This window comes from Balaenoptera acutorostrata, chromosome 16 (genome assembly GCF_949987535.1).
Source record: "Balaenoptera acutorostrata chromosome 16, mBalAcu1.1, whole genome shotgun sequence".
Lineage (NCBI taxonomy): Eukaryota > Metazoa > Chordata > Mammalia > Artiodactyla > Balaenopteridae > Balaenoptera > Balaenoptera acutorostrata.
Genome location: NC_080079.1, coordinates 80,251,537 through 80,278,608, shown reverse-complemented (window position 1 = coordinate 80,278,608; position 27,072 = coordinate 80,251,537). Strand labels below are relative to the sequence as shown.

At 35.0% G+C, this 27,072-nt stretch overlaps 1 protein-coding gene across 1 annotated transcript in view; it reads right to left on the bottom strand.

Moving 5' to 3' along the window:
• The window catches only part of LOC103003250 (zinc finger protein 33B), a 48,326-nt gene that overhangs the window by 6,815 nt on the left and 14,439 nt on the right, over positions 1–27,072 (bottom strand). Inside the window, exons 4-5 of the mRNA XM_028163639.2 lie at positions 25,699–25,843; positions 24,952–25,047 (exon numbers count right to left, since the gene is read on the bottom strand). Of these exons, the coding sequence (XP_028019440.2) occupies positions 24,952–25,047; positions 25,699–25,843 (241 nt within the window). The remainder of the gene's footprint in view (positions 1–24,951; positions 25,048–25,698; positions 25,844–27,072) is intronic.

The following is a 27,072-nucleotide window of genomic DNA, read 5'->3' as shown; positions in this document are numbered from 1 at the left end:
TAAATTACAAAGAATCAGATACAGACTGAATTGTGTCCCCCTCCCAAATTCCTATGTTGAAGCTCTCATCCCCAATGTGGATGTGCTTGGAGACAGAGCCTTTAAGGAGGTAATGAAGGTTAAATGAGGTCATAAGGGTGGATCACTAAGCTGATGGGAATGGGATCCTTATTAGAAGAGGAAGGGACACCAGAGCTCACTTGCTCTCCACATGCACACAGAGAAAAGGCCATGTGAGGACACAGTGAAAAGGTGCTGTCTGCAAGCTGAGGAGAGAGGCCTCACCAGAAACCAACCCTGCTGGCACCTTCATCTTGAACATCTAGTCTCTGGAATGTGAGAAAATAAATTTGTTTTGTAAGCTACTCAGTCTGTGGTATTTTGTTATAGCAGCCCAAGCAGACTAATAGCCCAAAGAGAAAACAGACTTGACTGAAATTTTAATATATAGCAATGGAAAAAAAAAGACATAAAAGCAGCAAAAACACAACAAGAAAAAACTAAAAAGAAGAAGAAAACTGAATAAGAAAGTAAATTCTGGATAAAAAAAGGTAGTCTAACTGTTAGTGGGAATGTAAGTTGGTGCAGCCACTATGGAAAACAGTATGAATGTTCCTCAAAAAGCCAAAAAATAAAGCTACCACATGATCCAGCAATCCCACTCCTGGGCATATATCCAGACAAAACTATAATTCAAAAAGATACATGCACCCCTATGTTCATAGCAGCACTATTCACAATAGCCAAGACATGGAAACAACCTAAATATCCATCAACACAGAAATGGATAAAGATGTAGTACATATATACAATGGAATACTACTCAGCCATAAAAAAGAATGAAATAATGCCATTTGCAGCAATATGGATGGAACTAGAGAGTATCATACTAAATGAAGTAAGTCAGAAAGAGAAAAACAAATACCATATGATATCACTTATATGTGGAATCTAAAATGTAACACAAATGAACTTATCTACGAAACAGAAACGGACTCAAACAGAGAACAAACTTGTGGTTGCCAAGGGGGAGGGGGTTGGGGGAGGGATGAAGTGGGAGTTTGTTGTTAGCAGGTGCAAACTATTATACATAACATGGATAACAAGGTCCTACCGTATAGCTCAGGAAACTATATTCAACATCCTGTGATAAACCACAATGGAAAAGAATATTAAAAAAAGAATGTTCATATATGTATAACTGAATCACTTTGCTGTACAGCAGAAACTAATACAACATTGTAAACCATCTATACTTCAATAAAAAAATAAATTAAAAAAAGAAAATACAGAGAAGCAAATGGAAAAAATAAACACCTATAATTTCACCATCCAGAAAAAAAAGTAGTCTGCAAAAATATAATAAATAAAAATTAAAACTGTATGTATGTGTGATTGTAGTCTCTAAAGACAAAAAATAGGGACTTCCCTGGTGGTGGAGTGGTTAAGAATCTGCCTGCCAATGCAGGGGACATGGGTTCGATCCCTGGTCTGGGAAGACCCCACATGCCATGGAGCAACTAAGCCCGTGCACCACAACTAATGAATGTGCACTCTAGAGCCCGCAAGCCACTACTACTGAGCCCATGTGCCACAACTACTGAAGCCTGTATGCCCTAGAGCCCACGCACTACAACTACTGAAGCCCACACGCCACAATGAGAAGCCACTGCAATGAGAAGCCCGCGCACTGCAATGAAGAGTAGCCCCCGCTGGCCACAAACAGAGAAAGCCCGTGTACGGCAACAAAGATCCAGCGCAGCCAAAAACAAAATAAAATTTAAAAAAATAAAGAGGAAAAAATAGAAAATAATGGAATAAATCTAAAATTAAAAACCATAATCTGAGAAAATCGTCCAGAGATAAAAGACCTAATCCACATATTCAAAAGGACCACCATGAACCTGGAAAAACTGAGCTGCAAGAGTCCTAAGACATACCTTAGTAAAACTACTAAAATGAAGAAAAATCCTCTGGACAAAAAGACTAAGTCTCAACAAAAACATAAATGTAGGTTTGGCAATAGACTTTGTCACCAATAAACAAAACAAAGCTCAGTGGAGCACCATTTTCAAGAAAAGGAAGTGGGAGTCAAGCGGTTTTATCCTTTATTTATAATCCTTTAAGTAAAAGGCTATGGAAAAAGGCAAACCAGTTTAGATATTCACGAAGTTAGGTAATAACTGTAATCATGAAACCTTCTGGAAGAGAACAAACTTCAAGCAACCAAGATCTGACAGGAGACACTCGCAGAAAAACTGAACACTGAATACATTTAACTGTAGATCTACGACCAAAATAAGGATGAAAACAAGGACAGAATAATAATACATAAATGTTACATGTCCTGGTGAAGCAGAAATAATGTAATTTTAAAACTACAGGAAATAGGAGAGAAAAAACAGGAAATAAGAATAAGCTCAGAAATAGCCACATGAAAAACAGAGTCTAAAGGATGTCACTAAAACCTGAAAAATCAAACAAAGGGTTAAGTAACGAAATGGGTAACTAATGCCATTATATCAGTATAGAAGTAGAACGAAAATGTCAGAAATTCGTAATTGTCTCCCCTGCAAAAAGAACAAAGGAAAAGACCAAAGAGAAAAATTCAGTAAATGTGAAACACTCATTAAATGTAACAAGACAAAATTGAGACCAAACATACGAGTCATACCAATAAATATGAATGAGCTTAACTCACCAATAAAACCAAAATGATTTTCAAAGTGAGTCACAGACAAAACCAAAATCTATACTGTATAGGGAAAACACCCTTAGGGAAAATGACACAAAAAGGCTAACAACAAGGGGATGGACAATATCATTCCAGACAAAGGGAAACAAGAAGGAAGCAGAGGTGCAATCTTGATATCAGGAAGGACAAAGAAACACTTTACAATGCTAAAATCTCTAACTTCGAGTGCAGAAATAACAGTTATGAGTACCTACACAGACCAAACAACTTTATGAAGCAGAACTCAGAGAAGCAAGGAAAAACAGAAAAACGCTAATACGAAAAGTATTTCAAGACGGATTAAAGCAAAAAGTGAGGGGGTATAGAAAACTTAAATATAATAATTACACATGTATTACAAATTCATATCTTATTTTATAATATCAAAACTTATAACAGAAAATATACTTACATCTCAAGGGTACATGAAACATTCACAAAAACTGATATAGATAACATGCATGGGTAATAATACAGTAAAAACAGAAATTAATGGGGAAGAATGACCTTTCATCTGGACCTGAAAAACAACTCTGTAGTAAACTGCTCTTTGGTGAGAGGGGAAACACAAACCAAAGCTGAAGAAGTTCTAAAACGAAAAACTAATGAAAATATTACTTATGAGGATGTATGGGATACATGTACTGGTCAGAAGGAATTTCACAGCATTAGATATTTCTACCAATGAAAAAAGAAAGAATGAAAACAACACTTCTTGACTCAAAAAAACTAGAAAAAGACAATAGTAGTGTAAAAGAAAGTAGAAAGTATGAAGAAGGAAACAATAATGGTAAAAACAGATAAATATAATAAATTAAAAATAATAAATATAAAAACATCTTCATTTTTAAGGTCTAGCAGTTTTACTAAGGTATGTCTTAGGACTATTTAAGGTATGTTTTCCCAGATTTCTGGTGGTCTCTTTGAATATGTGAATCAGGTCTTTCATTTCTGCACAGTTTTCTTAGATTAGAAGTTAATGAAACAAACAGAAAAAAAGAACACATTAAGTCAAAAGCCTGGTTCTTTGAAAAAATTCACACAGAGGCAAATCACTGCCTAACCTAATCAACAAAACAAGGGGGAGAAATCTCAACTATACAAAACAAGAAATGACAAGGAAGAAACGATCACTGAAACAAGGTATGAAGAAATCTTAAAAGACTATTTTTGTACAACTTGACACAAATCCATTTGAAAGAGAAGAAGTAAATAATTTCCTAGGAAAATACAACTTATCAAAATTTACCCTGGTAGAGACAGAAAATATAAACAGAAAAACTTCCACGTAAGAAGCAGAAAATAGCAAGTTTGCCTAAGCAGTAGAATAAGCACCTCTAAACCTTTCACCCAGATTCACAAATTGTTAAACTTTTGCCACATATGCTTTATCTTTCTCTATATAAACCCTTCTTAACCATTAACTATTTTAGTTAAATACTAACATCATGACCCATTACTCCAAATACGTCAGCATTCTATCTCCTAAGAATAAAGGCATGGTCACACTCAAGGAAATTGTACCCTGATAATGTATCATCCATTATACAGTCCATTCAAGAAGAGCAGTATCTCTGAAAATACCTATGTGGTTTTCAGCTACATAAATATCTTCCTTTCACTGAAAAATCCTCCATAAAACTGGATTTCACCAAAATTGTTTTATTTTAAAAATTTCCACATACATTCTGAAATTTATTGAAATATTATGCTATAAGTATATTTCTGTGACTTATTTTTTTCACTCTAAGTTTCCAAAATTCATCCACACTGTTGTACACAGATATATATACAAGACCACTGTGAGAATGTACTGTAATTTACATACTGATTCCCCTATTTGATGGATAGTCTGGTTGATCCTAGTTTTTCTGTTATTATGAACAATATAGAGACAGACATGCTTCTATACATCCCTGGTGAATATTTGGAAAAGTGTCCCTAAAGCAGTGCTACTCAAAAGTGGGGTCTGCATATCGCTGCCAGCCAATATATGTATATAACAAGATGTGATGACAAACTGACAGCAACCATTTAGAAACTTTCACAGCAATCTCAAAATAGCTTCAGTGAGGCACAGCTGATGAATCAACTGAATATGTTTAAACTATATAATTTGATAAGTTCTGACATAATATATATGAATGGATTTATTTCTGGGCTCCATATTCTGATCGACTCCTCTACGTGTCTTTCTTGATGCTAACACCACACTGTCTTGTTTACCATAACTTTATAATAAGTCTTGAAATCAGGCAGTGTTATTGCTACAACTTAGCTTTTATTTTTCGAAGTTATTTGTTATTCTAGCTCCTTGGCACTTCTATATGAAGTTAAGAATCAGCTAGTCAATTACTGTAAGAAAACCTGCTGGGACTTAGATTGGGATTGTTCTGAATCTACAGTTCTTTTTAATGAGAAAAATGTTAAACTATATTGAGCACTTGGATACATGAACATGTATCATATATAAATGTATACATGTACAGAACATGAAGGTATCTCTCTCCATTTATTTAGGTATTCAATTTCTCTCTGCAATGGTCTATAATATTCAGTGAGGTCTTTCACATCTTTGCCAGATACATCAGCCAAAAAAATATTTTTCGTGCTACTGCAAATACTTTTTAATTTTTAATTTTCCAATAATCGCTGGTAGTATATAGAAATAAAACTGATTTTTGTATATTGATTTTTATCTTGCAACCTACATGCACTTAAAAGTTTTAGTCTTTTTTTTTTTTCTTGTAGATTCCATTCTACATAATCATTTTTTTGTGAATAAAGACAGTTCTACTTCTTTTCCACTCTGGCCTCCTTTTCTTTTTCTTCCCTGATTACACTAGCCAGGTTACATTATATTAATGAGTGTGAGTGCACTACTTGTCTCATTCCTGATATTGTTAAGAAAACTATTCAGTTTTTAAATATTAAGCACAACACTGGTCAGTTTTCTATAAGATGCCCTTTATCTTATTCTTCATTTGAGAGCTTTCATCAGGAATAAATGCTGGATTTTGTCAAATGTTTTTCCTGTATCTACTGAAATGATCATATAGATTTTTCTTTTGTTTAGTTTTAAAATGAGGTAATGATAACTGCATAACTGATGGGGGACAGTGCAAAATGAAAACGTGGGGTCACTTGGTCAAATATCATAAACAAAATTATACTTAAAGCTATTAAAATTATGCTTTAGTCTAAAAGTATTTCATTACTTATAAAACTCAATAGATGTAATAGTGATAGAGAACTAACTATATAAACTTACAAATTGCAAAACAGACAACATGGGCTAAATTTCTGATACAATATTTCAAAACATAAATTTTAGTATATCTAGAGATAAAGATTCTTGAGAAACAGTTTTCTAAAACTAACTCTCTAAAATAGGTATATGTAAGAGTTTAATTTTATATATTTTTGAATTTTTTTCCTGTGATGAGAATACTTAGGGTTTACTCTCTTAACAACTCTCATATATAACACACAGCAGTGTTAATTATATGTATCATGTTGTACATCACATCCCTAGTACTTATTTATCTTATAACTGGAAGTTTGTACCTTTTGATTGCCTTCATCCAATCCACCCCCGACCCTGCCCCGACATACGGTAACCACAAATCTCAGCTCTTTTTCTATGAGGTTCTTTGTTTTTGAAATATAGTTGACCTATAATGTCATGCTAGTTCCTGTTATACAACGTAGTGATTCAATATTTTTATAAACTTCAAACTGATCACAAAGATAAGTCTAGTTATATTATGTCACCATACAAAGATATACATAGTTATCGACTATGCTCACCACACTATACATTTCATAACTCATTTATTTTGCAACTGGCAGTTTGTTCCTCTTAATCTCCCTCACCTATTTCTTTCCTCTCCCTACCTCCCTCCCCGCTGGCAAACACCTGCTCTCTGTTATCTGTAACTCTCTTTCTGTTTTGTTTGTTCATTTGCTTTGTTTTTTTAGAATCATATATAAGTGAAATAACACTTCATCTTTGTCTGACTTATTTCACTAGGCATAATACCCTCTAGGTCCATCCATGTTGTTGTAAATGGCAAAATTTCATTTTTTAGTGGCTGAGTAATATTCGTGTGTGTGTGTGTACTACATCTTTATCCACTCATCTATTGATGCGTGCTTAGATTGCTTTCATATCTTGGCTATTGTAAATAATGATCCAATAAACATAGGCACATACAGCTTTGCAAATTAGTGTTTTCATTTTCTTCAGATCAATACCCAGAAGTGGAACTGCTGGATCATATGGCAGTTCTATTTTTAAACTTTTCAGGAATTTTCATACTGTTTTCCATAGTGGCTATACCAGTTTACAGTCCCACCAACAGTGCACAAGGATTTCCTTTTCTCTACATCCTTGCCAAGACTTGCTATTTGTTGTCTTTTTGATAAAAGCCATTTTGACAGGTGTGAGGTGATAACTCACTGTAGTTTTGAGTTGCATTTCCCTGAATGATTCATGATGTTAAGCATCTTTTCATGTGCCTGGAAGCCATCTGCATGTCTTCTTTGGGAAAATGTCTATTTAGATCCTCTGCCCATTTTTAAATCAGGTTGTTTGTTTTCTGATGTTGAGTTGTGTGAGTTCTTTGTATATTTTGGATATTAAACCCTTGTCAGATATGTGGTTTTCAAATACCTTCTCCCATTCAGTAGGTAGCTTTTTTTTGTGTGTGGACAGTTTTTTTCACTGTGCAAAACTTTTTAGTTTGATGTAGTCCCGTTTATTTTTTCGTTTCCCTTTCCTCTGGAGACATATCCAAAAAAATATTACTAAGACTGATGTCAAAGAGAATACTGCTTATGTTTTCTTCTAGAAGCTTAATGGTTTCAGCTCTTACATTTAAGTCTTTAATCCAGTTTGAATTTATTTTTGTGCATGGTGCAAGAAACAGGCAAGTTTGATTCTTTCGAATATAGCTGTCCAGCTTTTTCAAAACTGTTTATTGAAGAGGCTGTCTTTTCCCCATTGTATATTCTTGCTTACTTTGTCATAGATTGACCATATAAATGTGGGTTCATTTCTGGGCTCTATTCTGTTCTACAGATGTATGTTTCTGTTTTTGTGCCAGTACTATACTGTTTTGATTACTGTAGTTCAGCAGTATACTTTGAAATCAGGAAGCATAATACCTCTAGCTTTTTTTCCCCTCAAGATGGTTTTGGCTATTTGGGGTCTTTTGTGCTTCCATACAAATTTTAGAATTATTTGTTCTAGTTCTGTAACAATGCCACTGGTATTGTGATAAGTATTGCATTGAATCTATAGATTGCCTTGGGTAGTATGGTCATTTTAACCATTAATTCTACCATGGGCATGGTATGTCTTTCCATCTGTGTAATCTTTAATTTCTTTCATCAGTGACTTTTAGTTTCCCAAGTACAGGTCTTTTACCTCCTTAGTTATATTTATTCCTAGGTATTTATTCTTTTTGATGCAATTGTAATGAGACTTTTCTTAATTTACCTTTTTGATAGTCCATTGTTAGTGTACAGAAATGCAACAGATTTCTATTGCAAAATTTGTATCAAATTTTGTATCCGGCAACTTTACCAAATTCATTGATGGGCTCTAGTAGTATTTTGGCAGTGTCTTTAGAATTTTCTATGTATAATATCATGTCACCTGCAAACAGTGATAGTTTTACTTCTTCCTTTCCAATTTATATTCCTTTTATTTCTCTTTCTTGACTGCTGTGGCAAGGACTACCAATACTATGCTGAATAAAAGTGGTGAGAATGAGCATCCTTGGCTTGTTTCTGATCATAGAGGAAATGCTTTTAGCTTTTCACTGCTGAATATGTTGTTAGCTGTGGGCTTATCACATATGGCTACATCTCTCTACACACACTTTGTTGAGAGTTTTATTGTAAATGGATGTAGAATTTTGTCAAAGGCTTTTTCTGCATCTAGTAAGATAATCATATTATTTTTATTCTCCAATTTATTAATGTGTTGTATCACACTGATTGATTTTTAGATACTGAATAATCCTTGCATTACTGGGATAAATCCCACTGGATCATGGTGTATGATCCTTATAATGTACTGCTGAATTCAATTTGCTAATATTTTGCTGAAGAATTTTTTATGTATATTCATCAGTGATACTGGTCTGTAATTTTTTGGGGGGGATATCACTGGTTTTGGTATTAGGGTGATGCTGATCTCCTAGAATGCATTTGAAAGCATTCCTTTCTCTGTAATGTTTTGGAATAGTTTGAGAAGGATAAGTGTTAACTCTTCTCTAAATGTTTGGTAGTATTCACCTGTGAAGGCATCTGCTCCTGGACTTTTGGTTTTTATGATTCTTTTAAAAAAATTACTGATTCAATTTCATTACTGCTATTTGGTCTGTTCATATTTTCTATTTCTTCTTGGTTCAGTATTGGGAGATTGTACATTTTTAGCAATTTGTCCATTTCTTCTAGGTTGTCCAAGACTTTAATTTTAAATGTAAATTTATACAATAGCATTTTAATGTTTCCTCTGACACTTCCTATAATCGGTACAAGAAACCAAAAATGCCTTCAGGATTTGTATATAATTCAAAACACCTGTTTATGCAGTCTATTGCTGTATCTTCAAAAACAAGTTAAAAGTAATTTCAAAACTGACTTCCTTGTTCATAGTTGGTTTATCCAAAATTACATATGAAAATAATATTCTTTTCCATCAAGTTTAATTTCTGTTTCTAAACCTGTGACACCAGCTTTGCAATGTAGCAGTTGTTTTCAAGACCAGAGCCTACACTCTGAAGAATTCTATTGACTACCTGGTACATCCTAATGCACCCTCTATGAGTATGCTTTTATTTTGTAATACCTTATTGACTATGATTACTGCCTGAGTGCCAGAGTACAGTCCCAGTACACTTAGCCCAGAAAGTTAATATTTTATGCAAGTGCTAAATGGATAGGCTCCAGGGAGAAGCAAGCTAGCCTCCCACTGTGGGTTCTCTCTTGGGCCTGAAATCATTGCACTACTGCTCTGGTTCTGCTGCTGCTGTCACCAATGAGGACGTGGGTCTTGGTCACCCACTCAGGAATACAGGACACCAGACTGCACCAAGCAGCCAGACGAAAAGCTTAGTGAGCACACTGCCATTCAATGTATCCTGTCTGTTCACACATAATGCTCCACTGTCCCATGAGACTTGCCACACAAATCACAAGTTCAACGACAAAACTGTTAGGAATTTTGAGATGGCAACAGCAGAGCATTAAACCAAGTGCAGAGCCCCTTCTGAGAGTGCAGTACTGTGTTACTAAACAGGCTGCATATCCATGAAGTTGGCCTTGATACAGAGAGTTACACTGACTGCTTTCCAAATGTCAAAAAAGTCTTCCTAGGATTAATTCCACTTGGTCATGATGTTGAGCCTTTGAATATATTTTTGGTTTCTAATTGCTAAAATCTTATTTAGAATTTTTACATTTATGTTCAGAATACACACTGGTCCGTAGCTTCTTTTCTTACAATGTCTTTGTCTAGTTTTGGTATTAGGGAAATGCTGGCTTCAAAGAACGAATTTCCAGTATAGCCTCCTCCTGAATTTTCTGGAAGCATTTAGGTAGAATTGGTATTATTTCATGTCTGGCAGAATTCACTAATAAAGCATCTGGACCTGGGATCTTCTTTGTGGAATCGTTATCTATTTCCTTTGGAATAAGCTTTGGTAGTCATTTATTTGAAGGAAACTGCCCATTTCATCTAAATTGTTGAATTTATAAAGTTACAGGCACAATATTCCCTTATTTTTCCTCATAATATCTGTACAATTTTTAGTGATATCACCACTCCTATTCTTTTTTTTAAAATGGGAATTATTTATTTATTTATTTATGGCTGTGTTGAGTCTTCGTTTCTGTGCGAGGGCTTTCTCTAGTTGCAGCAAGCGGGGGCCACTCTTCATCGCGGTGCGCGGGCCTCTCACTATCGCGGCCTCTCTTGTTGCAGAGCACAGGCTCCAGACACGCAGGCTCAAGTAATTGTGGCTCACGGGCCTAGTTGCTCCGTGGCATGTGGGATCTTCCCAGACCAGGGCTTGAACCCATGTCCCCTGCATTGGCAGGCAGATTCTCAACCACTGTGCCACCAGGAAGCCCACCACTCCCATTCTTATATCAATAATGTTTCATCTAGAAGTTTACCAATTTTACTGGTCTTCTCAAACAACCAGCTTTTGATTTCACTAATTTTCTCAACTATCTTCTCTATTACATTGTTTTCCACTTTGTTTTTTATAACTTCATTTCTTCTGCTTACTATGGGTTTAATTTGTTCTTTTTTTTCTAGATTTTTAAGGTAGAAACAGCTGAAGCAATTGATTTGAGAATTTCCTTCTTATCCAACACAAATTTCACATGTGTATGTTGGATATATATTCCCATATGCATGATATTTACATTATATATTAAATATATTATATAAAATACACTACATGTATGCCACATACACAAAATTCCATATATATTTCTCTGAGGTACACACACACAAAACTAATTTGGTTGCCTAAGAAGAAAGGTCCCAAATCAATTACCTTAGCGGCTTCCTCTCTAAAAAGCCTGAAAAGAGCAAATTAAATCCAAAAGTAAGCAGAAGAAAAGAAGTAATAAAGATCTGGATGGAAAATAATGAAATCAATGAAATATTATATTTATTTTACGTTACCTATACAAAAATATCTTATATGTAAATTTCCCCCAAATTCTTTTTTCCTTTTTTTTTTTTGGCCGTGCCACACAGCTTGCAGGATCTCAGTCAGTTCCCTGACCAGAGACTGAACCTGGGCCGTGGCAGTGAAAGCCCGGAATCCTAACCACTAGGCCACCAAGGAATTCCCACCCACAAATTCTATTTTCATTAAAAGTTCAATATACTTTCTAATTTCCCCTTTGAATTCTTCTTTGAACCATGGGTTATGTAAAACTGTGTTACTGAGTTTCTAACTGCAGTTGACTCTTGAACAATGCAGGGGTTAGGGGCACTGACCCTTCACACAGTTGAAAATCCATAGGTAACTTTACCATCAGCCCTCCATAGCCAGGGTTCCACATCCATGGATTCAACCAACAATGGACCATGGAGTACTGTAGTATGTAGTGAAAAGAATCCGGTATAAGTGGACCTGCGCAGTTCAAATGCATGTTATTCAAGGTTCCACTGTATTTAGGGATTTTACAAATCTTTCTGTTATTGATTTTTAATTGAACTAGATTTAACTCTATTTTGGTAAGAGAAAATACTTTAAATGATTTGTATCCCTTTAAATTTATTCAGACTTGTTTTATGTCCAAAAATGTAGTAATCTACCTTGGTAACTATTTATGTGCCCTTAAAAAGAATATGTATTCCACTGGTTGGGGTAGGGGAGGAATACTTTATAACTGTCAATTAAGTCAATTTGGTTATTTAGTGTTGTTCAAGTCTACTATATCTTTGTGCTCATTTGCCATTTCCTTCTATCGGTTACTGGGAGAGAGAGGCTGAAACATCTGACTATAATTATGGATCTGTCTTCTTCAAGTTGTATCAGTTTTTCCTTCACACAGTTTGAAAAACTTTAATAGTGGCATTAAAGTCTAGGATTGTTAAATTCTTTTGATAAATTTAATCTCATCATTATTTTTAAAATCTGTTTCACTAACAATATCCTTGGCTTTGAAATGTATTTCATCTGATATTGACACAGCACTGAAGCCTTTTAAATAAGTATTCATTCCAAGGTGTGTTACTGCCCACTCTGAGGCAAGACTTTTCTAAGTATTCTACCTAACACTCTGTGAATTATGACTTTTTCCACTCTGGCTGGTGAGAACAGTCCTTTTCCGGGCCCTCTGTGAGTGCTGTGCACTGTGTCTTCAAGTTACTTTCAAATTTTCTTTAATTTCATCACTATATGAGCTGATCAATATTCTGCTGAATACTCAAGGACAATCCATTGTAGATATCCAGACTTTTCTCTCTGTGCAGTTACTGCCTATTTTGTCCTCTATCATGTGAACCGTAAGCAGCCTTAATCTCTTTGGACTGTCAACTCCAATTCCTAATTTAGTGAGAGTGCAAGGCTCTATCAGGGTTCAGTGACCTGGTAGGGTTATCATAGACCTCAAGTCCTATGTTTTCTGGCTCTAAGTAATTTCTGCCTTTGGTTGGTTGATGACTACTGTCTTGAAATTGTTTCATTTACCTTGTCTGATCGTTTTGGTTGTTTCAGATGGGACGGTAAATCCAGTCCCTATTATTCCTTCTTGGCTGGGTGTGGTAAATTATTTTTTTTAACAGAAACTTTAAAGCATAATTTTACATTTGAATCTAATACAGGAATACCTCATTTTACTGTGCTTCACTTTATTGAGATTCACAGACACTGCATTTTTTACAAATTTGTGGCAACAAATTGTAAAAGGAAGGTTTGTGGCAACCCTGCATCACTGTCATTTTTCCAACAGCATTTGCTCACTTCATGTCTCTGTGTCACATCTGGTAATTCTTACAATATTTCAAACCTTCTACAAGCAAAAAGATTATAACTCACTGAAGGCTCAGATAATGGTTAGCATTTTTTAGCAATAAAGTATTTTTAAATTAAGACACATATATTGGCTTTTTTTAGACATACTGCTATTGCACACTTAACAGTCTACAGTATAGTATAAATAAAACTTTTATATGCACTGGGAAACCAAAAGATTGTTATGACTCACTTTACTGGGATATATCGCTTTAGTGGAACCAAACCCACAATATATCCAAGGTATGCCTGTAATAAAAAAAGGAAAGCCTATATTTTGTATGTCTTTGCTCTGTATCTTTTGCTTATGTTTTATGAAAATATTTATCAATAATATATTTTAAATCTTTAAAGCAAAACAGAAACACCAGTTCCTCATCACAGTTTGAGATATAAAAGTATATCTCAAGGATATAAGTATAAAACTAGATCAAAGGGAATATGTATATTCAACTATAAAAGGTAATAACAATTTGCTTTCCGACGTGATCTGGCCATAGCACTGAATAAAAACATTCATTTCTCTGCATTATAAACAATATTTGGTATTGTTAGACTCTACAATTCTTTTTATTTAAATAAATATAAAGTGGTATTTAATTCTAGTCTTATTATGCATTTCTCTATTACCAATGAAGCTTTGCATCTTTGCCTTATGACCATTTTTTAAAAATTGAGCTGTATTTTTATATTAACTTAAAAGAGGCTAACATTCATCACATTTTTCAGTATTTACTATGTGCATTATTCTAGGAAGTGGAGATATAGCTGAACAGAAAACAGGCAAAATCTCTGCTTTCATGGACCTTACATCCCAGTGGAGAGACACAGTAATGATACATGTAAGTAACACACTACATGCATTAACTGCAATTCAGAAAATTCTCCTATCTTTTGCCAATGATTTGCAGTGCCAGATCTATCTAAAGATCAAGTTCCCACACATGGAGAGGTCATCTTCTGGGCTCTCCTTGAACCAAACCAACAAACCAAATTACCACAGGCTTATTATATATCTCAATCATTTTCTGGGTTCTAACTTTTTAAGGGGTAACTTGACTTCTTGAAAACAAAAACGAACACAACAAAGTTCACAGGAACTCCAATTAGCATTAACTGAATAGATACATGAATTTAGAGAGGAATACATCTTTATGATGTTGGCCCTTCCAGTGATCAGCCAGATACATATATTCACATATATAAAGCTTCTTTTTCAGTAACATTTTATATTTTTTATATAAAGGTACTCCATGTATGTTTAAAACAAGCTATCAGAAACATACACACATTTCCTACTGATCGTAAAACACGCTGTCACTTTGAGAAAAGCAGGACACTGTTCCAGCTCCTGGCTCCAGAGCAATGGTGCAGTGCTTTCACCCAGAGATAGAGGCAGGCCATAAGAAGAGAGAACTCAGAAGCTCTTCTCAAGAAAATTCACTTTATGTGGAACAGACTGTAGGTAAGTTCAAGCCTAAGGTCACCACTGAAAACAATGAAATTTCAGTGATAAGTAATTAAGAGGCTAGTAGCTCCATGAGAGCAAAAAGCTAAGGCACAGACCAACTAAAAATATACCAGAAGGAACAAGGGAGAGAGAGAAGTAAGAGGCATCTCAAGCTACTGGATTTGTTCCTACCTACCAAAAAACACTCATGCAAATACACTCATACACCCAGATTTTCTACAGTAATAATTTTCTTATATTTTCTGGGAGGTGATATCCTAAATGTTGACATGAACGGCAACATCAAATACTACCATCTGAAAGGGGCTCAAATTTAATTGGACCAATCTATACAGCAATATATGACGCAAGACATTGTTGGAAACAGCAGAGCAATCAGTTAATTAGTAGAGGCTAATGAAAAGAAATGAAATAGGGTCATTTGTAGATATGTGGATGGACCTAGAGTCTGTCATACAAAGTGAAGTAAGTCAGAAAAACAAATATCGTATATTAACGTATATATGTGGAATCTAGAAAAATGGTACAGATGCACCTAGTTGAAGGGCAGGAATAGAAACACAGATGTAGAGAACGGACGTGTGGACACGGGGGGAAGGGGAGGGTGGGATGAATTGGGAGATTAGGTTTGACATAAATGCACTACCATCTGTCTGTGTAAAACAGATAGCTAGTGGGAACCTGCTGTATAGCACAGGGAGCTCAGCTCGGTGCTCTGTGACAACCTAGATGGGTGGGATTGGGGGTGGGGGGAGAGAGGTCCAAGAGGGAGGGGATATATGTACACATGTAGCTGATTCACGTCATTGTACAGCAGAAACTAACACAACATTGTAAAGCAATTATACTCCAAAAAAAAAAGAAAAAAAGAAAGGGACAGGAAAAAAACCAAAACACAACAATTAGTAGAGGCTAAATGCAAGGTGTGATACCAACAGAGGCACACAAGTTAACAAAGAGATCAGAGAAAGAGATTATATTAATCAAGATTCTGCAGAAAAAGAGAACCAATAGGAGAAACATATACATATATACACACGTATATATCTATCTACAGATAGATAACAGAGAGAGAAAGAGAGGTTTATTGAAGAAATTAGTTTATGCAGTTAAGGCCAAGAAGTCTCACACCTGCAGTCTGCAAGGTAGAGAACCAGGGAAGCCAGTGATAATTCCCTATTCCAAAGGTCTGAGAACTAGGGGAGCCCATAGTATAACTCCCAGTTGAGGTCAAAGGACTGAGAACTAAGGGGCTGCTGGTATAACTCTCGGAGTCTGAAGACCAAGAACCAGGAGCTCTGATGTCTGAGAGCAGGAGAAGATGGACATCCCAGCTCAAAAAGAAACAATGTGCCCTTCAACTGTCTTTTTGTTCCATTTGGGCCCCAACAGACTGGATGATGCCCACGTTGGTGAGGGTGATCTCTTTACTCAGTCTAGTGAATCAAATGCTAATGCTTCCAGAAACACCCTCCAAGATACATCTAGAAATAATGTTTTAGCAGCTACCTAGGCATCCTTTCAGCGACTCAAGTTGACATGTAAAATTAACCATCACAGAGACACTCAATGAGCACCCTGTTAACATCACTGTCATTCTAAGAACAGTGTATATGCCCAAGGCAGAGCTCTATGACAAGTGACATCAGAGACAGCACACTGTGGGAGAAAAAGACTTCACTCAAATAGTCCAGCCAAGTCACTAAACAAATATTGATAAGTAAGCAAAAATAACAAGCTCTGTAGAGAAAGAAGGAATCACTATGAGTAGGTACAAAATATTATCTAAAGTATTTTTTTTAAATTACAAGACATACAAAGAAACAGGAAAATTCCACATATAGTGGGAAAATAGCAGAACTAGAAAGAATAGAAACTGCTTGTGAGAGGATGCAGATACTGGACTTAGCAGACCTCAAAACAGCTATTATAAATGTGTTCAAAAAACCACCAGGCCTAAGGAAGTAAATATTGGTATGAAGACACCTCGTCACATAGAGAGTAAGAATAAAGAGAGAGAACAAAATTAAAATTCTAGATTTGAAATTTATAACTGCAACAGAAATTCACTGGAAGGGCTCTAAAGTAGACTGAAGCTTACAGGAAGAAGAATTAGTGAACCTGATGATAGATCAATCAACAAAATGCAATCTAAAGAACAGAGAAAGAAAAAAGAATGAACAAAGCCTCAAATAAATGAAGGACACTGTTAACTACATTAACATTCATAATGGGAGTACCAGAAGAAGAAAAAAAGAGCAAGGAGCAGAAAAAATATTCAATGAAATGATGGCAAAAATCTTGCAAATGTAAAGAAAAACATTAATCTGCAAATTCAACAAGATAAACTCCAAGTGGGTAAACACAGAGATCCATGCCAAGATGCAGCAGGTAAAAATATTTAAAAGACAAATACAAAACTTCATAAGCATCAAGAGAAATTCAACTATTAACGTACAAGGAACTCCAATAAGATTAACACCTGACTTCTCATCAGAAACAAGAGTCCAGGAAGTGGGATAACATATTCAATGTGCTGGGGTAAAAAAATCTGCCAACCAAAATAGCAGAAATATTCAAGACTGAAGATGAAATAAATCCACAGATTAAAAAACTAAAAGAAAGCAAAAACAAAAAAACAAACATGAACCCACTGCCACTAGAGCAGCCTTACAAGAAATAAATTCTTCAGACTGAAAGCAAGTGATCCTAGTCACTAGTTCAAATCCACAAAGATTGTAGGTAAAAGTAATTACATAATTTTAAAGGACAGTATAAAGGCAAATTTCTTCCCCTAACAATTTTACCAAGGAAGTGAATAAGTCAGCATATATGTAATTGTATTGTGTTGCTGGGCCCATAGCATATAAAAATGTAACGTATTTGACAATAAAGCAAAATGAGGCAGAGGAACAAAGCCATGTTGGAGTAAGGAAATGACCCTGGATGGTAATGTGAATCCACAGGAACAAATGAAGCAGAAATGGTGAAAAAGCAAGTTAATGTAACAGACCATAAATACATACTTGCTATCCATTCTTGTCTCAGTCCCTTTAAGAAACTTCAAATTATATAAAGTAATAAGTACAACAATGTATTGTTGGGATTTAAACATATTCAGATGTACTATGTACAAAAGTAATAACACAAAAAGAGAAAAGAAAATATAGAGCTATATACGAGTAACGTTTCTATACCTCACTGGAGGTAAGGTAGTATAAACCTGAAGTCATTCTGAAAAGGTAAGAATTTATTAAGTAAATCCTATAGCAACCACTAGGAAAATAATTTTTTAAGTAAAATTATCATTAAAGGAATCAACATGCTATACTAAAATATACCCACTTAATGAAAAAGAAGGCAGTAATAAAAAGAACACAGACTCAAAAAGGCACAAGTAAACACCAAAAAGTAAAATGGCAGGTGTAAATCCAACTATATGAATAATAACAGAAACTTGGAATGGATTGAAAAATCCAATAAAAAGACAGCAATTGTCAGGTTGAATAAAATGTGAGAATCCAAACACATGCTGTCTACAAGAGATACTCTTTATATTCAAAGCTACAAATAGATCAAAAATTTTAAAAACAGAAAAACATAAAACAAGTATACAACATCTATAAGGCTGGAATGGCTATGCTAATATCAGACAAAACACACTTTAACATAAAAGATGTTACTAGAGATAAAGAGAAGCATTATATAATGATAAAAGAGTTAACTGATAAAGCAGACATAAATCTAAGCACATATATGCTGCTAACAACACAGTTTCAAAATGCATGAAGTGAATACAGAATTGAAAGGTGAAACACACACATCAACAATAATAATTAGAGAGTTTAATATCCCACTTTCAGTAATGCATAAAACAACTGGGCAGAATATGAAGAAAAAACAAACAAAAAAGAAGGCACGAATAGCACTATAAAGCAACCAGATCTAACATTCATAAATACAAAACCCACTCCAAAGTCGCAGAATACACATTCTTCAAAAGTACAGATGAAACATTCCCCAGAAGAGATGCAAAAAGATTCTGCCAGCATGATGGAAGGAAATTACAAATCAACAATACAAAGGAATTTTGAAAATTCACAAATAGGAGCAAATTAAATAACACATCCCTACATAAAAGAATCAAAAAAGCAGTGAACAAGGGAAATTAGAAAAATACTTTGAGATGAGTAAAAATGAAGGCAAAACATACCAAGGTTATGAGACACACGTAAAGCAGTACTTATAGGGCAATTTATACCTGCAAATAACACTATTGAAGGAGAACGATCTCAAATCAATAACCTAACCTTCTACCTTAGAAAAACGGGGGGGAAAAAGCAATACAAACTCGAGGCAAGCAGAAGGAGGGAAATGAGATTAGAGTAAAAATTAATGAAACAGAGAATAGAAAGAAAATAGATAATTCTTTGAAAGGATGAACAAAACTGACAAATCCCTAGTTAGACTGACAGAGAAGATTCATATTACTAAAATTACAGATGAAAGATGGTATATACACTAGGGATATAATATACTAACATTACAAAATTGTAATACTTTATACATTACAAAAACAAAAATAATTGTAAAGAAATGTTATGAACAATTATATGCCAACAAATTAGATAACTTTAATGAAAGGCAAACATTCCTGAAATTAGGAAAAAATACAGAAAGTGACTCAAGAATAAAGAGAAAAATTTGAAAAAACCTATAACAAGTAAAAACACTGAATTAGTCATTTTAAAACTTCCCATAAAAGGGCTCAGGTTCAGATGGTTTCACTGGTGAATTTTACCAAACACTTAGAAAATACTTAATATTAATTATTCAAAAAAATTGAAAAGATAACTTCCTAATTCATTCTATGAGCCCAATATTACCCTGGTACCAAAATCAAACATCAGAAAATACAACTACAGATCAATATCCAAGAATACTAAGATGAACATCTTATGAGTATTGAAGACCCACAAATCCTCAACAAAACACTATCAAATTTTATCCAGTAACATATAAAAAGGATTATAAAGGATGACCACGTGGAACTTACCCCTCTAAAGCAAGGTAGGTTTATCATTTGAAAATGGTAAGTGAGTGGCAACTTTGTGCTCTCCTAACTCACTCCACCTGGAGGGTGACTTCTCTGCACTCTCCCTGTGCCTCACTCCAGCTCATGGGTATCTTCCAGAAAGGAACTTCCACGCTAGTCTGGTACCCTGACTGTTGCAACTGCTACAATCTTAGAGAGACACCTCTAAGATCATCTGGCTCTGGTGGCTAGCAGGGCTTATACCTGTGGTCCCACAGAATTATGTATCTGCACTCTTTAAAAGGTACTGCCTGAGGGTCTGGCCTCCAATCAGCCTGAATCTAGATTCTGACTGAGATCCTCTGCTTTGGGACACTGATAGGTCTGGGAACACCCTCACATATTGGGAGCCACTAAAAATAAATTAGGCTGTTTAGACAATAGGAAAGTTTTAAAGGACAACCAAGAGCCAGGGCAGAGTTGAAGAGTAAAACATATCTCTTACATGAGACTACTCCTTCAAGAGTGGAGAGAGGCTATTTTATCTAATGCATAGAAACCAACACAGGTCATAAGGATTCAACCCAAAAGAGGATATAACATTTGTAAATATTTATGCACGCAACACAGCAGCACCTAAATATAAAGTAAACATTAAGAGACCTAAAGAGAGAAACTGATGGCAATACAATAATAGTAGGGATGATAATATCCCACTTTTGTCAATGGATAATCCAGACAGAAAATCCATATGGAAACACTGGACTTAATCAACACATCAGACCAGATTAATTAACAAATATACACAAAATATTCCACCCAAAAGCAACAGAATACACATTCTTCTCAAATGTACAAGGAACATTCTCCAGGATAGATCATGTGTTAGCCCACAAAATATGTCTTAATAAATTCAAGACTGAAATCATATCAAGCATCTTTTCCAACCACAATGATACAGAATGAAAAAAACCAATTACAAGAAGAAAACTGAAAAGTTCACATATATTTGGGGACTAAACAAAATGCTAGTGAACACCAATGAGTCAAAGAAGAACTCAAAGGAGAAAAAAAACTATCTTGAGACAAATAAAAATGTAAACACAATACACCAAAACTCACAGGATGAAGTGAAAGCAGTTCTAAGCAGGAAATTCATAATGGCAATGCTTACATCAAGAAATAAGAAAACTCTCAAATAAACAACCTAACTTTACAACTCAAAGAACTAGAAAAAGAGGGAGAAATGAAGCCCAAATTAGTAGAAGAGGAAATAACAAAGACTAGAGCAGATAAAAATGAAATAGGGACTAAAAATAACATAGAAAAGATCAATGAAACTAAGAGTTGGTTCTTTGAAAAGATAAACAAAATTGAGAAGCCTTTAGACAGTCTCATGGTGAGAAAAAGAAGACTCAAATAAATAATACCAAAAACAAAAAAGATGTTACAAGTCACACCTCAGAAATACAAAGGGTAAGAGACTACTATAAAAAACTATACCACAATAAATTTCACAACTAGAAGGAATAAATTCCTAGAAATATACAACCTACCAACACTGAATCAGGGAGAAATTAAAAATCTTAACAGGCCAATTACTAGTAAGAAGTTTGAATCAATAATCAAAAAAACTCCCAGCAAACAAAAGGCTAGGACCAGACAGCTTCACTGGTGTATTCTAACAAACACTTAAAGAATTATTACCAATCTTTCTCAAACTCTTCCAAAAAATTAATAGGGAGGGACACTTCCAAATTCATTTTAGAAGGCCAGCATTACCCTGTTACTAAAACCTGACAAAGACACCGGAAGAAAAGAAAATTACAAGCTAATATCCCTGATGAAGACAGACACAAAAATCCTCAACAAAATATTAGCAAATCAAATTCAACAATCCACTAAAGGCAGCATACACCACGATGAAGTGGAATTTATTCCAGGAATGAAAGGATGAGTCAACATCTGGAAATCAATGTGATATACATCATATTAGGAAAGGATAAAGATCAATGATCATCTCAATAAATGGAAAAAAGAAATCTGACAAAATTCAACACTCATTCGTGATCAAAACTCTCAACAAAGTGGGTAGTGAGGAAATATACCTCAACATAATACAGGCCATGTATGACAGGACCACTCCTAAAATCATACTCAATGGTAAAAAACTGAAAGATTTTTCTGTAAGATCAGGAACAAGACAAGGATGCCCATTCTTGACACTTCTATTCAGAACATGGTATTGGAAATCCTAGTCAGAGGACTTAGGTAAGAAAATGTAATAAAAGCCATCCAGGGACTTCCCCACCAGGGAAGATAAGACTGCATGCTCCCAAGGCAGGCGGCCTGGGTTCAGTCCCTGGTCAGGGAACTACATCCCACATGCATGCCACAACTAAGAGTTTGCATGCCACAACTACAGAGCCCACGTGCCACAACTAAGGAGCTGGCAAGCTGCAACTAAGGAGCCTGCCTGCCGCAACTAAGACCTGGTGTAACCAAATAAATTAATTAATTAATTTTAAAGAAAAGACATCCAAATGAGAAAGGAAGAAGTAAAACTGTCCTTATTTACAGATAACATGGTATTACACATAGAAAACACCAAAGACTCCATCAAAAAACTTTTAGAATAAATGAATTCAGTAAAGTTGGAGGATACAAAATCAACATACAAAAATCTGTTGTGTTTCTATAGATTAATACAAACTATCAGAAAGAGAAAGTAAGAAAACAATCCCATTTAAAACTGCATCGAAAACAATGAAACACCTAAAAATAAATTTTACCAAGGAGATAAAAGACCTGCATATTGAAAACTATAAGACACTGATAAAAGAAACTGAAGAAAACAAAAATAAACGGAAAGTTATTCCATGCTCATGGACTGAGAGAATTATATTATTAATATGTTCATATGACCCAATGCAATCTACAGATTCAAAGCAATCCCTATCAAAATTTCAACAGCATTTTTCAAAGAAGTAGAACAAACAATCCTAAAATTTCTATGGACCCACAAAAGACTCCAAACAGCCAAAGCAATCTAGAGAAAAAAGAACAAAGCTGGAAGTATCACACTTCCTGATTTCAAACTATACTACAAAGCTATAATAATCAAACAGCATGGTACTGGCGTAAAAACAGACACATAGATCAATGCAACAGAACAGAGAGCCCCAAAATAAACCCATGCATACATAATCAATTAATTTAAGACAAAGGATCCAAGAATATACAACAGGGAGAGGACAGTCTCTTCCATAAATGGTGTTGGGAAAACTGTATAGCCACATGCAAAACTAACTCAAAATGAATTAAAGATGGGAACATAAAACCTGAAACCATAAAACTCCTAGAAGAAAATATAGGCACTAACAAGCTCCTTGATAGTGGTCTTGGCAATGATTTTTTTTTGGATTTGAAACCAAAAGCAAAGACAACAAAAGCACAATAAACACGTGGGACTACATCAAACTTCAAAGCTTTAGCACATAAAAGGAAACCATCAACAAAATGAAAAAGCAACCTACTGATAGGAGAAAATATTTACAACTATATATCTGATAAAGGGTTAATATCTAAAATACATAGAGAACTCATACAATTCAATAGCAAAAAAAAAAATCTGATTTAAAAATGAGCAGAGGATATGAATAGACATTTTTTCAAAGAAGACATGCAGATGGCCACGGAGTACATGAAAAGGTGCTCAACATCACTAATCATCAGGGAAATGTAAATCAAAACACTACTTTTTTTTTTTATTAAAATATATTTGACATATAACTTTATAAATTTAAGGTGTACAACATGTTACCTTGACAAATTTATAAGTTATACTGTGACTGCCACTGTAGCAATAATTAGCACAACTATCATGTTACATAATTATCATTTCTTTTTAGTAGTTGGAAGAATTAAGTTCTAGTCTCTTTAAGTTCCACTCTCTTAGCAAATATGATGCTTATAATACCATACTGTTGCCTCTATTCACTATACTGTTCATTAGATCTCTAAGGCTTATTTACTGATTACAAGTTGGTACCCTTAAATAGCATGTCCTATTTCCTCACCTTTCATCCTCTGGTAACCACCACATCACTCTCTTGTTTTTAAGAGTTTGGCTTTTTCAGACTCCACGAGTGATATCATATAGTAACCTGTCTTTCTCTATCTGACTTATCTCACTTAGCATAATGTGTTCAAACCCCATCCATATTGCAAATGGCAGGATGACCTCCCTTTCTCATGGCTAGATAATATTCCACTGTGTATACATATTGTACACATCACATCTTTTTTATCCATTCATCTGTTGATGGGCACTAAGATTGTTTCCATACCCTGGCTACTGTGAATAATGCTGCAATAAACATCAGAATGCATATATCTCTTCAATATCCTGTTTTCATTTTGGGGGGGTATACAACCCAGAAGTATAAATACTGGGTCATATTCTAGTTCTATTTCTAATTTTTTGCGGAACCTGCATACTGTTTTCCAAAGTGGCTGAACCAATTCACATCTTAACCAACGGTGTACAAGGGTTCGCTTTTCTCCACATCCTTGCCAACACATCTTAACTCTTGTTTTCTTGATGCTAACCATTCTAACTGGTGTGATGTGATATCTCATTGTGGTTTTGATTTGCATTTCCCTAATGACTAGTGATGTTGAGCATCTTTTCACATACCTATGGCCATTAACAACACTACTTCTGTAAACTCATTAAGACACATTATTTTTTTCACACTACACTCTCAGCTCTTACAGTATAGCAGGTACTCAAAAATTATTTAAGTCAAAAAATGGCCAAAAACAACAGGAATGCAGAGCAATGGAGGTAGTACAGTGGGCAACTGAAAATGCTTTGAGAATGAGAGTAACCAAGAAAAACAACAGTAAAGATGAGATGGGCAAAAACTGGACTACTGACAAATTTAAGAATGATGAATATTCAAAAAGTGAATCAAAAGGAGAACATTTTTTGTAAGAGTGGTATCTGGAGGTTTGATTCAAAAAATCAGTATTTTAAGTCACTTATAAAGATTAGAATCTCTAATGTGATATTCTTCAAAAAACATTTTAAAGTTGTCAACCTCTGGACTAATAAATTCCCTTATGTTCATTTGTTCAGTACACATTAACTCACCTGCGAAGCTCTGTCTTGGGAATTCTTCCTCCAATACCCATGGCTCCTCTCCTTGCTCCAGCCTGAAGATCACCTCTGGTTTGGTAACACAATACCCTGTCAAAGTGAAATAATTTAGGACTTGGACCGGGTGGCCTAGACTTCAGGGCCTCTGAAAGAGGAGGAAGCTTCTAGAGCTGGTCAATGAAAGTGCCACTGAACATTTCCTTGGAGAAGTAAATACAAATGTCTTCCTGGTGCCCAGAAATGACCAATAAACATTGACTCCTGACTTCCAATCTTAAATATCATTAAACTCTACAGAATGTCCATATGCTTCTTAATTAAAAGCATTTTTTTTCATTATAAATTTGTGGCCAGGATGAGGGTCTGATTTAAGATTCTCATGCATTTATTATTACTTGATGCCTTAGTCAGTTCGGGCTGTTATAACAGAATACCACAGACCAGGAGGCTTAAACAACAGAAATTTATTTCTCACAGTCTGGAGGCTGAGAAGTCTGAGATCAGGGTGCCAGCATGGTCAGAATCTGGTGAGGCCTCTCTTCCAGGTTTGCAGATAGCTATCTTTTTGCTGTGTCCTCACATGGTGGAGAACGCAGAAAGATCCCTTTTCTCCTCCTGTTTTTGTAAGTGCATTAATCCCACCATGAGGATCTAATAATTTAATCTAACCCTAATTGAGGCTTAGGGTTTAACAGAAAATTTTTAAATGCCATTTAGAATTACATAATAAACAGACCTTACCCACTGAGACAAGGTTACTGTAGTTCTCCAGCATCACATCTCTGTACAGGGACCTCTGAGTTGGGTCCAGGTGCTGCCACTCCTCTTGGGTGAAGCCCACAGTCACATCCTTAAATGATACCGATCCCTGGAATTTCTGTTCAATCTGAAATGTTCAGAGTTAAGGTGACATGGAAAAAGATGTATGGAAACAAATCCTTACCATGATTACTGTTTACAGATTACCAAATTGGTTTGCAGAATGTTTCTTTTGCTTTATACTCTGGGAGAAGAAGAGAAATCATAGTAGAAATATTCTGCCATTGCATTATTAATTATCAAGTCCCCACAATGGATCTGGAACTATGCTAGTTCTTGGAAATACTAAGATTACTAAAAATCATCCTGTATTCAAGAAGCATATAATCTGGTAAGAAAACCTGCAGTAATGTTACAAGCACTATTGTTAGAGTACACACATAATAGATTAATGTAAATGAGAAGCAAAACTAGTTCTATTTTGAGCTTCACTGAGGAACAGCAGCTGTTGGATAAAGAATAACACTGTGTTCTTCATGAACACAGGGCCAGGGCAGAGGAAAAGGCAGGGGCCCTCTAACATCTTCGGGAAATGAGCAAAAAGGCAAACAGCAGAGGAGGAGTTGAGATAAGAAAAAGGGCCATGGAGGTATTCAAGGAACAGATTACAGAGTAACTTCAGACCAATAGTCTCCAAAGTATGTGATAACTTTCCACATTAAAGAATATTTTTGAACACTACAGAAGTTTATATTTATAAATTATAGAAATAAACTAACAATAAATTTATTATGAACTTTAGTTCTATTCTTAGACTTAAAATGTAAAAAAAGTCTAATATTTTATTTCACTACAATACATATTCTAGGTTCCAATCCTTCAATTCAGAGACAATAATTAGGATGTGTAGAAAATGAGACAGGAAAGATTTTGGAACTACTGAACTTGAAATGTCTGTAAGAGAAGATATGCAATTGTATTGTTTTTGATATCATCCAGAGTTCATGCCTCTACTTGAGGGATCACTGCTGCAGAGAAAGAGGAGCCAAAGAAGAGATTCAAGGATAAACTGAAAGTATGTGACCAGGTTTTTATTTCAGAACCCATTCTCTTTTTTAAAAAAGGGAAGGGAAAGCTAAAGTACAAAACAACACCATTGACATAAACTACTAAAGTAGAAACTGGGATGCAAGTAGAGCACTGATGAAAGGAGATAGACAGCAACAGAATGTGATCAGCAATTCACTGGCAGAAAAGGAAATGTTTTCTCAGGGTATATGCATGAACAGCTCTACAGACACTAGAGTCACAAAGCAAGCCAGGAACATTAGAAGAAAATAGATTGGGCACTGTATT